At 36.7% G+C, this 13,051-nt stretch overlaps 1 protein-coding gene across 1 annotated transcript in view; it reads left to right on the top strand.

Moving 5' to 3' along the window:
- The first annotated feature begins 259 nt into the window (after positions 1 to 259).
- The window catches only part of LOC128989158 (uncharacterized), a 38,275-nt gene continuing 25,483 nt past the window's right edge, over positions 260 to 13,051 (top strand). Inside the window, exon 1 of the mRNA XM_054411026.1 lies at positions 260 to 1,124. Coding sequence (XP_054267001.1) covers positions 260 to 1,124 — 865 coding nt within the window. The remainder of the gene's footprint in view (positions 1,125 to 13,051) is intronic.

A 13,051-nucleotide genomic window follows, 5' to 3' on the forward strand; every position in this document is an offset into this window, starting at 1 on the left:
GCGTCGTCGTTTCCGTGCCGTGTTTATACATCATCGGTGCCACTGTGTCAATCTTGTGTGGAATACTAGACGAGTGCGCGATCGTTGGTGTTACATAAGTTTCAAGTTAGAAAAGTTTCGAAATCACCAATCCATTAGGCCATTTGTTTAGCTATGTGAAGTGTTAAAAAGTTGCGATTTTCTGCCCTTTATTAGCAGTGTTGGTTGCGATGAATACTAGAAGTATTTTCACAATCTCAGATTAATTTATATTTTTGAGATGGATGGTGTGGTTGATACGGACAAAGAGATTCCTCCCGAACAAAAAAATACAAAAGATGAGCGAAAACGTTCCAAATCAGTCGAGTCTCGAGCTAGCTCTTCCTCAGAGCTGGACACAGATGTGCGCAGAGGAGCGAGAAGAAGATCGAAAGAGAGCAAAATCACGGAAGAAAAGTCGGCGGATCAAAGAATAAGCAAGGCGATCGAGGAAGAAGACGCGTTTTTAGACTACATCAAAAGTCTCCCGGCGATGTCTAACGAGAAAGTTGAAGAGTATAACAAATCAAGATATGCGTTGAAAAGATCAACGTCAGAGGCGTCCGGTGGACTTGAACATCTGGATAACCTGTACCGCCTCATGGAACACCTGGGGCAGTTGAGGATACAAAACTCAAAGCTGCAAGAAAGAGTGAAATATCTAGAAAACATCGCTCACGAAGATATGCCTCAGAAGGAACATGAGGAAATTGAGGAGAAACACAGAAGCAAAAGGAGCACGAAGTGCAAATCGTCGCATTATGGGATCCGACAAACGTTCATGAAGAGCACAAGGGAGAGAAGTAGGTCGGTTGGTGTCGAGGAACTGCTCAAGACGACGGGTCAGTACCGCGCTCACGAGTTCGATCCCCGATCATCCAAGTCTAAAGTGTCCAAGTGGACCAAAGTGAAAGAAGCGTTCCGCTGGGAGAAGGCGTCCAACGGAGTCCTTCCAGAGGCAAAGTCCCAGGACAGCGGCCTAGGCACGGCGGACGACGTGAGGTTCCTCAGGGTTCCACAGACCTTCAGCGACTCATCCAGCCCCGCAGACTCCGCGCAGCTCATGTCCTCGGCGTCAACCTCGGACGAGGACCTGGAGGACGCAGGTTAGACGCAACGTAACTTTTAAATTAGGCCTACTTGGACGATTTACATTTTAATTTAGTTTGGAGGTCTTTTATACTGAGTAACCTTTTTAGCTGTTTCTTGAGGGTTTTTGTATTTTAGTCACTGTTAGGCATTTCGCTACGAATGTGGTACCTACCGAGATACTTGTCCAATTCCCATCAGTACCAAAATACTTAACCTACCAAGAACAGAGGGCAACTAACAAGAAAACGACATATTTAACTGTGATGCACGATTAATGCTTTCTAGTTTATATTTTGGGTGGTTGTTTCATCTGGAAATATAATCAACCTATGTTTACTGAGTAACAAAGCGCTTGCCATAATAAATAAAACATTCACGACACCCTGCTCGCTTATGTTGCAGTTTTTACCTTAAACGCCACGAGTCTACATTTATACAAAACACTTCGTTTGGTTGTTTTTCTTCTCATCATTTTTCTAGCTGCGATCGCGATCTAAAAACATTCTGGACATTATTTTGAAACAGACATTGCTTAAAGGACGTAAACTATGTAATGTGAATTAATTAATGATGTGTCAACACGAATTAATTGAGCTAGATTTGAAAAATATATTTTTTCAAACAAGTAAATAAACTAGATGGCATCTTAGATAATGTTAGGTCGAAGAATATTCAGTCGTGCACTGCTTACATGATAAGTTTTGTACTACAAATATGTTGAAATGAAATCAGCTCCATCAAATGCAATGCCAGAACTCGGTAGGAACGCAACGACGGCCAAAATTCTTTGAAACGCAATTTTAATTTTTATTCAAGCAATTTGTATTGGCACAATACACCAATTGAATGCATGTACCAAAAACGAATGTTTGTCAGCGATCCAAATCCCGTACCAGACAAATATCTTTACACGGATTTTAATTTGTGACAACAGTAGCTTACGCTATGTAGGTCAATTTTATACTTGTTTTTACTCTGATGTAACTTGACAATGCCTATTCCTTCTATACATGGTCAATGACAATAAACTATTCGTATTCTTATTCTAATTTATAACTGTGCCTTAATACTGTTGGGTATACCGAACACAAACTATAGTTAACCGGGTTTACTACAGCCCTATTTCATCAGTTTAAATATAAAATAAATTCAGCTTTTCTTTTTCTACCTTTTCATCAATTTCAAATTCCATCTAAACTGCAATAAGACAAAAATGCTCTAATTCCATATTTAATAAAGTACGTCTCCCGTCTACAGAAAAAAAGCCCTAAGAGCAGCCTTAAGAATATCCCGCCGTACTTCTTGCAAGCATCTCTTCAAGGAATACAATATTCTTATTCATTATGCTTATTATGCACAAAAAATAACGTTTTGTTGTTTTTGGGTTGTTGTGTTGTTATGTTGTTTAGTTGCTGTTGTTTAGAAAGTAGGGTGTCAAGAAATATCCACACAAAATCACGTCTTATGCCATTACCGTCTAAGGTAGCAATGCTGCAGGGCCTTGCCACGGTGTACGGCATCGACTCTGCTTGCTACGCTCACGAGGAGACCTGTAACCTATGTGTACGAGTGAAAAGTGGCCGCCAACCTAAACATATTAAGCCCCTAGCCCCTCTTTCCTAATTAAGATTAAATAACCAGTGTTCTATGACAGATACAGTAATATTTAGTGGATTTCAAAAGCCTCCACCAATTGCAGCTTACCTATCAAACGAAGTTTTTTAGACCTTAAGAGGGTTCCCTACCCCCGCCGAAAAACGTCAGAAAACCGCTTCGCGCGGTATCATATAGCGATTCTAGTTTTAACATTTAAATTGTGAACCAAACACCATTTTGTACATAAAGAGTGGTTCTACTAAGTTTGCTTTTTAAAAAATGTCTATGCTTACGCAATCAAGGGCAACGACTTGTCAAAGTTAGTGAACTTTACAGTTAAATAATAATATCTTTTTATGAAATTATCGATTTTTAATAAAGCAATATTAGTGCGAAATTTAACTAAAAATATCAAGTCACTTTTAGTTTCAAGAAAAGATTATTTTTTGTATGTGCAAAATGAAACCGCGTAAAACCTTGCACGGCGAAAAGTGCTATGATTCTGACGGACTCTAGCGGCCTTTATCGAAACTACTGTCTCGCGGAGGGACCACAATAATGTTAAATGGACCAGCAGACAGCAATCCTAGGGAATATTTTGTCGTCTTGTAGTTCCAACTAAACTTACCAGGGTCGCAGAAAATTGAAAACAGTTCGAGGTAGGGAACCCCCTTAAGTTACATCCTGCAATTTATCCAAATAGCTTTCAGTTTATGGAGAATTCACCACAAACTGAAGAATGAATATGTATTTCTTCACTAGCTGGCCCAACAGACGTCGTCCTGTCCTAATGTTTGCTACGCTTACTCACCTTTAGGTTGGAGCTCGTTCGCTGCGCTCATTTGTCTTCAGGTTTGCTCGTTCGCTACGCTAACTCGCATCCAGGTTGAAGTTACATGGTCTAAATATTTGGCACTTACTAAAAAACCAGCAAATTTTGGTCATTAACAAAGCTCTCATTTCTTTCATTCAGTAATCTTTACTTTTAATATTTAAAAAATGCTCACTCTGGAGTGCAGGCGTCGAATATAAGAAATTTAAAACCTACATAGTAATTAGTACTGAAGTACTAACAATGGAAATACCACCATCACTCAAAGACAAATCTTGTATCCAATAAATTACACACGCAAATAAATAAACAGTAATGGTTCTCGTATGTCTTTAAACACGTTTCAACTCTTTCCCGATGTTTTGCCATGGCTTTTGCACAATAATTGCGTTCTAAATTAAAGAGCAGATCTGTAGCAAAGTACACGATGATTTATTGCAGCATAAAGCAGAATTCAGACACAGTACCAGGTTTATTAATACTCCAGACCGGCCTTGCGAGGCTCTACGTCCACGATAGCCTTGCGAGGCTGACGGTGTACAACCCTTTCGAGGGGTCAATGTGGCAAAACGTTCATTTCTAGTTTTCTCCACAGAGGTATTTAGATTTTAGTTAGTTTGTGCATAAATTTATCGTACGTGGGGGTGTGATCTAATGGTTAGAACACGAGAATTATTTCCTGGGGCGCTCACAAAAATTCCGTCAAGTACCTTTATAACAGATACACGACAAGAAGAACTGATAGAATAACATGGTATTTGCTATGCATTTCATAAGTAGCGAGGATACATTTTATATTTCAATCATAAAATTTTTAATATACACTAGGCATGTTTCCACTTACGTTATTTATTTAAAATGTGTCACTTTTAATTTTTGCACTAGGATACATTTTTATGTTGCTTTGACTAGTTCAAAATGTCTACAGAAGTCGTCAAAGAACTGTGTTACAAAATGTTTTTGTAAGGGAATTATGGAAGGTTTACGATTTTGGTGGGATATCTGAAATGGGTTCGTACTCGAGAGTTTTCTCTACCATAACTCCTCTCATAGCATCCTCTCGTCCTCGCCACCCAAGTTGAGGCAGCCAAAGGCCACACTAGATATACGCCGTGCGGCCTTGGGCTGCCTCAACCTAGGGTGGCGAGGACTTAGGCTATAATACAAGGTGGTGTGTGGCCAAGGCGTATGAAAGGCCCTTGCTCAAATCCATCCGTGGGTTCGTCCTAACTCGCGTCGTGGGTTGTCCAGGTCTTACCATGAGTACGTCTTACCCGTTCGTACTACGGTAATAGCTTATTCCCTATATGGAAAATTCACTACAAGGCCACCAACCTCTTAAAAACAAAAAATATATATATAGCCGTGTGTGATCGTTACTTGCGGTGGTGGCAATGCCATAATAATTGCACTCACGTTATTCGCGTCTTACACAATCGCGGCAACATCCGCGATAATCTCCTGCGATTATCTCAGCATCCATGACTATAGGCCTATTTGTGATTGTGGCCATATCTCTGATCGTATCTCAATCGTGGCGAGATTCGTGATGACTTCCATATCGCGGCAATAGCCGTGATGATTTCTTGTGATTGCGGTGACGTCCTGTATTCGTGATGGTTTGCTGCGGTCGCGATTTCCCACTTCGCAAAACGAGAGAGGCCATTCCAATGGTACAAGGATCATCTAAATCACAGATGCGATCACCCTCAGTGTTCTCCAACCGGCTCCCGCGACAATAAAAATACAATAAATACCGTTCTACACAGGCCTGTGTTCTATCACAGACAAGGGAAACAAAGGTTCTATCCACGAGAACCATTTAGTGTAACAGTGTGCGTGTGTGTTTATGTAGATAGATACAATATATTTGTTTCCATTTTAACAGTTTTTTTATAAAACAATCTAATGTTGAAATGATATGAATTTGTTTATTTCTTATTATGGTTCTTTTATAAAGTTTGACCAAATTAAATAGCTTGAATCTTAAAATACAAGCATTTATGGAAGATTTTAGGAACCTTGAAGAGGCATATTTCTCAATGTGTTAGGCCTATAATCACCATTTTATTCTTAAATTGTGAGTAGTTTAATGTATTTTTAAAGTAATTATGGTTGTTTTAATGAAAAATAATGAAAAAAAGTATGCTTTAAGGTTAACTTTAGCCAAACTTTAGGAAAGTTCAAAATTGTATAATTTTAGCCGTTGTTTGCTGAGTCGTATCTTGAAAACTATTAGGCCTGTAATAACTATTTTGGTCTTAAACGGTAGGTAATTTAATGTACTTCAAAAATGATTATATAATTTTGTTCTTTATGAAAAATTGATGCTTCAGGGTCAAAATCACACAAACGTACAAATAGTGCGAAATTCCACAGATTTTTTAGCTTTTTGGAGGTCGGAAGGTCGCCGAGGTCGAAAATTTATATTTAACATCTTGGTAATATTACTCACAACTTAAAAAAAGAAACCTACTACCCCATTTCATGAAAGGTAGACCCTGATTTTTATAACAAGGTTACTGGGTTAAAAGTGGTGCATAGGTTTGACAGGTTAATGTGTTTAATGATTCTCTAATTATTTACAATAGTTTTACTCGTGTTATCCCACCTTGTCACAACCTTAGGTCGTAGTCTAAACTACACTGTACTTTAACCTGATTCATGATGTAACCTCTGAAGCACCGTTAAAACCTAAAATTAGCAAAGTTGATAAACACCTGATAAAGTTTCAATGTTTAAGAGTTATACATCCTGAGAGTGTAATGGTGCGATTAACGGCATCTATCTGTAGGTGAGATCGTCGTTCGCTGCAGATGTGAGATTTATATAGCACAGGTGGCGCGTCGGCGTCGGCCTCTACCAAACGACACTTTCCGTTGTTGCATAGTTTCGGTAACTTTCGGAGAAGAGCCTGACCATGTACGTTCTTTCATAGCAGTGTCCTAGTACATTATCGGAATAGGGCTTTAGAGTCACGTTCTTTTCGGGACAATGCCCTAAAGTTGCATTATTTTCGGAACAATGTCCTAGAGTTCGGAGTTGCATTCCATTCGAAACAATGTCCTAGAGTCACGTTCTTTTCGAAACATGTATAAAATAAAGTCCTAGAGTTTCATTATTTTCGGAACAATATCGATCCTAGAGTCGCATTCTTTTCGAAGCAATGTCCAAGTGTCACAGTTTTTAGGAATAGTGAAATTAAGTCGCAATATTTATGTAGCAGTGCCCTTCAGAGCAGACCTTAGAGTCGCATTCATTTCGGAACAGTGCCTTAGAGTAGCACACTTTTCAGAGTAGTGCCTTATAGTTGAATTATTTTCGGAACAGTGCCTTCCACTTACTTACTTTTCGACACCTTGCCTGGCCTTTTGTAGCGATGCTGCGCACCAGCGCACCGTTATTGTTACAAGGAATCGAACAAATAGTACTTCTTTTAACACTTCTACATGATCACACTATACTGTAAACATTACACGACGGTAAACACACATCAATTTCTATAGTAATTCGACCACCAATTCAGGTCCAATAGGGGCGTGGAGAATCAAAATACCCTCAACACCTATAATCACAATAATTGTTTAACATTTTAGTTTTTTTATACGTGATGACGTAGTTATTGTATTTTGAGGTAAAATTTACAGCCTGCCCAACGTATAAATTATCGAAATATTTACAGGATTTATAGAAAGCCAGTCAAACTGGTTAAACTCGATTAGTGAGTTCAATTTTAAGACGAAGCATTAGGAAACAATAAATTCACTCAGGCAATGAATAGCCTAAAACCCCCAATAAAACCCGGGCAAAATACTATTTTAGCATAAATAGAATATTTTGTAGCCTTCAGTTCCGCAATGCAGAACATTGGAGTAGCGAGACGAGCTGAGAGAACCTCATGTTCGAGTTTTTATAAATAAACACATCAGTAATTGGCGAGAACGAACTGTGACAAGACAGTCGAGACTTTATCTTTATAAAACAGAAAGTTTGCTTAACGAAATATTACACGTTTAAACATGTTCTCCTTGTATAGCGAAGTTGATGACCACTTGGCAGAATTGTTTTGGGTACGTGAACATTTTAAAATAATAAGGTAAGAAATGCATAACCAATAACGATACCGTTATGAAAATAATGCACGAAAATGTTACCGAAGTAGAATCAGAGTATGCGATGCCTGATATTTTTTCAGATCCAAATTTTCCGAAAAATAATTGTTCAAACCTAAACAGTGTTTTTACCAACCGGCTATGACTTTCGAAAGGTGTAAGTATATATGTATAGGCTAACATTCCAAACACGGTCATAGTCAAAGGAAACTAAGACGTTTTATTCAACTAAAGGAGGGAATTTAACATTAAGTGTAGCCTAGTAATAATAGTCAACCGGTTTGTTGCGACGGGGGTATAATATTACATACACTGAAACTGTATTTGTGGATTTAAGTCTAGAACTACCATATTGATGCTATGCTATATTTGTATGAAAGCAAAAAATATTTTCTGTCACGATTTTTTAAATAGTTGTCAGAAATTATATATTTAGTAATTAACTTTAAAATATCGAAAGGTAGTCGGGAACTGACTCAACTTACACACTTTGGCTCATTTTCTGTTGTACTCAATTCTCTGGCTCTCACGAAATTTTGATTTAGCCCACACATAATATCTTTTACACAAAGAAAATGCTGTGTAGTCCATATGGTATGGTTCATTCATCTCTTGGCTCTGTTATCATACATCAGTCTTGGTCGGGGGGAGAATAGAATTAAGGGGAACGGTGATAAATAGCAGGAGGTGGCGGAGAAGAAGGTCCGTGGCGAGAGGCCAACATGCGGCAAATCAACAGTAGATACTTGTGGCCTCATTCATTGACGACTATTAAATGGTTTTTGAACTTTGCACAAGGTGACAAAACAACAACAAGCTACAGGCATATTTCTTTTTTACCAAAATTTTGAGATATTCAAAAATATTTAAAGTTAAATTTTTAAAAAGTTTTTTGTTTGAAAAAAACGAAGAGCAATTGAAAACAGGTTACTCTTTTAGATTGATATTAGATTGATAATAAATGGTTTTTGAACTTGACACGAGGTGACAAAACAACAACAAGCTACAGGCATATTTCTTTTTTACCAAAATTTTGAGATATTCAAAAGTATTTACAGATAAGTTTTTAAAAAGTTCTTTGTTTGAAAAAATGAAGAGCAATTGAAAACAGGTTACTCTTTTAGATTGATATGAGATTTGGTTGGATGTTTTTATAAACCGCGTTTGTTACTTCATTTTATCTGGCCTCATTCATTGAGAAATATTACACGTTTATTGAACTTGATGAAATGTGACAAACAACAACTGACCATAGGCCTATTTAATGTTTTTATGTCCAAAAGTTAAAGAATAAAAGAAATATTAAAAAAGTTACAAATTTTCTGGTTGCTCCGATAAAAAATTCGTTAGTCAACTAACTTTTTTTATATCAATATGTTATACAGAAACAATTATATTGAGAAAAACTTAAAACTTGAAAAACGGCAGCTAAAACATGTCCAAAAACCCCCTGTAACTATTTTAGCAGAACTGCTTCAACAACTAAATGAAATTAACACACAGCTGACTAAACACCTCCTTTGCAAAAATCTTAATTTTCTTAGACGGAGTGAAATTCAGTTGTTTTCCATTCATTGAAAATCTAATGGGTATATTTCAATATTTCTAGATACGTAATACAGTTTAGTACATTTGATAGTGGGTGACTTACACTTTTTTACAGCCAATAAACCAAACGTATGCTTATTGACTGACTTACCAACATCCTCATAAAAATGGGATGAGTTTATTCAACATTTTATTGAAGAGGCATTCATGAGTATTATTCATCATTCATTGTATAGCAAAAATGTTTCAAATCCTTAAGCTTCTTCTATGCTTTGTGGTACTGGTGCTGCTTTAGGAGGAGCCTTATTCATATGCATAAATTATGTAGTTTAGTTTTGTGCAAGTTAAGGTTTGCGCAATATCATTCACCTGTTGACCTGCTTAAATGTTCTTGTACTAATAACAGAAGTATGTTCAGTCCGCTATTCCCATTGTCAGTGGCTGTTTCATAGTTATTGTTCCACTGTCCAGTCAGTTGATGTTTGAGTCCAGTTCTATTCCTAACTATAAACTCTTCTGTTGTTTCCTCTCCACTTTGGCTCATTTCATCTCCAGTTCACTCAACCTCACGCTCTCTAATGTGTAGAAACGTATTTATGTCAGTGCTAATTTATATAAAGCGTTTAAGTAAAATCTTTTAAAATGGTCATCATTGCTTTTTATATTTTATATTACCTACGAAATTTGAGGTTGGGCTGAGTAGGCCTACATCGGTAATCATGCCTTTGGTGTCTTTAAAACAAGACCTGAACCTAGATATGTTTCATACCTACCTCATAATTTAACAAAACTGTTGGTACTTACTTAATACTTTATGTAGGCCTACATACTTTAAAACTTTAGTAAGAATGTAAAAAATAGGATCAAGGTATTCAATCAATCAAAATAAACTTTATTCAAGAAATATAAAAGAATTGGTACTTCAGTATTAAACGGAGGCCACATTTTGTCAGCGCGCTGCGGCGGTTATGTTAGATTGGGTTATCGTAAATATTATGTGTGTAGGACTTTCCTCGCTTCGTTATGAATCGAACGATACTTTCTATTATGATAACCCAACCTAACATAACCGCCGCAGCGCGCTGACAAAATGTGGCCTCCGTTTAATACTGAAGTACCAAAGAGTTATATGAAAAATCTTTAAACATTATTTTATTTTATCTACACTAAAAGTTACCATTAATGTTGGTTTATTACCCCAATTTTAAACTGTGTAACTAAAACTAACTGCCTGTAGAAGGATATTTTCCTGTAGATGCGTAGAATCCCTTTATAAATGAAATTAAAATATGCTCAAAAATAAGCACAAAAATGAATTTAAGATTAAAAACACTTAACATCGGCCTTATGGGTTGCCATGCTGTTGACGGAATAACAAACAAAATTGAAACAGAAAAATAAAAATAAAAACAAATGGAAGGAATTTGAATCACATGTTTTATTTACAGCGTTGGGTGAAAATAGAGAAGTCATATTTACATATTTTTGGTCGAGTTTTCGACCACTGGACGCTAGTTTCTAATTAAACTAAGGCTATTATAATTTGTGTTATATATTGTCATCAGGTTAATTAAATGCTTAGCTTAAGTCTCTTCGGGTTGCCAGTAAAAAATCCCAATTGGATTTCCTTCATGTATATTCTTCTAGTAGAAAATTGTATCTAAAAAAATCCTACTTTAATGTCAATAAAGGTTATTAATGCACACTTCATGATGGTATCATGTATTCTAAGATTAAGTCTGGTAATGAGTAAACTTTGAGCCAACAAAAGTTTGTTTCCATAAAACCTGTATGTTTACAATCCACAAATTTCTTGATAAGTGGTAGAACTTGAATCAGAAGAAAGTTTTGTTTTTGTTTATGCTAGTGATTACAAGCAGTGGTTTGGCTATTGACTCTATCTATTTATATATGAATATTCTCGTTTGACCAGATGCCCGGTTATTTAGACTGCTACTATTTTCATGCAGAGTTCACACATTTGTTTGGATTATATTGTTTGTGGCCTTCGCAGAAATGGCCTAGTATTTCTGTTGCTTAATCTCTGAAGATTGGTGTGTGAAACTTCAACATTGTATATACCGAGGCTGAATATGTAATTTTGGATACTCAAGTTGATATCCAATCTGCAGTACCTATATGAAAATGTTAAAGCTGTTTTTTTTTTAATCGTAATTAACAAATTTTTGGAGGTTGTACCATTCTGATAAGACTCAAAAGGACCATGATAGGTATGCAACATTTTAATCAAAGGTCGTTTGAGCCAGTTCGTTAAAATCCAATTATTCTATTGTTTTGTGGGCTTTATATGAGAAAATCACAATTCAAATTTTAAAAAATTAAAAAAATAAAAAAAAAAACGTGGAGATGCTATGAAAGAATCTTAACGTGGATGAATGAGCCGGTCACAGAGTATGCAACAGTCAAAAATTCTTTTTTATACCCTATTTTTGTACTCAGGAGATAGTTGAAGTCGTATAAAAGTTACTATGAGTTTTTAAATTGAATTCACGTCTCATAGAATGAGCTTTTTCACAGACCTTCTATATCTTTTGGTTTTTCATTCTATGATGGCTGGGTAGCTCGTCAAAAGGTTGCCGGTTCGACAATTAAGTCATAGTAGCTTTTTGATGGTTCCACACTGGACCCAAATGTACGTGATAATTTTTTGCTTTAAATAAATGATTCTGACTGATGAAACCGCTGATTTTAGTCAGTAACAAAGCTACACAGATCACACACTATTCTACACTCATCCTTCACTCATATTTGAGTTAAAGTACCACCTAAGGTGGTGTATTTCAATAAATTGATGAGTATTAAAATCTCATTCTATTCATGCGCAACGCAAAAGGTGCAATAGTTTACATAATGTTGCCCTTTCTGTTTGGCTTGGTATAAAGGTTGGTTTATAATATTTGACCAACAAATATTCGAGTATTAGAGGCATAGCTAAAATGATTTGAAGCATTCTCAAAATAACACACTTTCTTCTTAAAAACCATTGGTGTCAAACATATAATAAACTAGCTGTAACCCGAGGGCTTTGCCCCGTTTAACTTCTTAATTTTCAAGATTATCTCATTCGCATGGCTCAATCACGTCCTGGTTGAAGTTTGTTCGCTACGCTCACTCACCTTTGGGTTGGAGCTCGTTCGCTACGCTCACTCACCTTTAGGTTGGAGCTCGTTCGCTACGCTCACTTGCCTTCAGGTTAGCTCGTTCGCTACGCTAACTCGCCTCCAGGTTGAAGTTCGTTCGCTACGCTCACTCACCTTTTGGTTGCAAATTAGCTGTTGTCATAAATGTAAAAGAAATAATAGTGCTGCACCCTGTTGGTAATCCTAGTAACTTTAATGCTATTGAACATCATAGAACAGAACCATAGATAAAACATACTCCCTTAGTTGTACTCCCTTATACTCCCTTGTGTTGATTAGTCTATGACAGAACCAACTTGTTTAATTGAAACAGCTGTTAAGATTCAATAATTCCATTTCTCATAAGGTTAACCTGGGAAACTCCAGAGCCACTGGGGCGGAGCCCGAAAGGATTTTTGAAATAAGAATATGCCTATATGTTAATCGGGAATGTGAGCTATCATCATGCCAAATTTCAGCCCAATCCGACCAGTATTTTTCGCGTTCACTTGTCACAAACATACATCCATACATCCATACATCCAAACTTTCTCATTTATAATATTAGTAGGATAACAGCCTTAATCAGGCCAAAACAGTTGATAGAACTTTGACTCCATAGCTGAGTTTCCACAATGACAACACTGTGGATTCCAATTAATTTAACTGGTTCGAAGAAGATTTAATTCACAATTCACAGAAGTGTCTCTAAG

Source organism: Macrosteles quadrilineatus, unplaced genomic scaffold (genome assembly GCF_028750875.1).
Source record: "Macrosteles quadrilineatus isolate MER2022 unplaced genomic scaffold, UCM_ALF_1.0 Scaffold_3__2_contigs__length_128488019, whole genome shotgun sequence".
NCBI classification, from domain to species: domain Eukaryota; kingdom Metazoa; phylum Arthropoda; class Insecta; order Hemiptera; family Cicadellidae; genus Macrosteles; species Macrosteles quadrilineatus.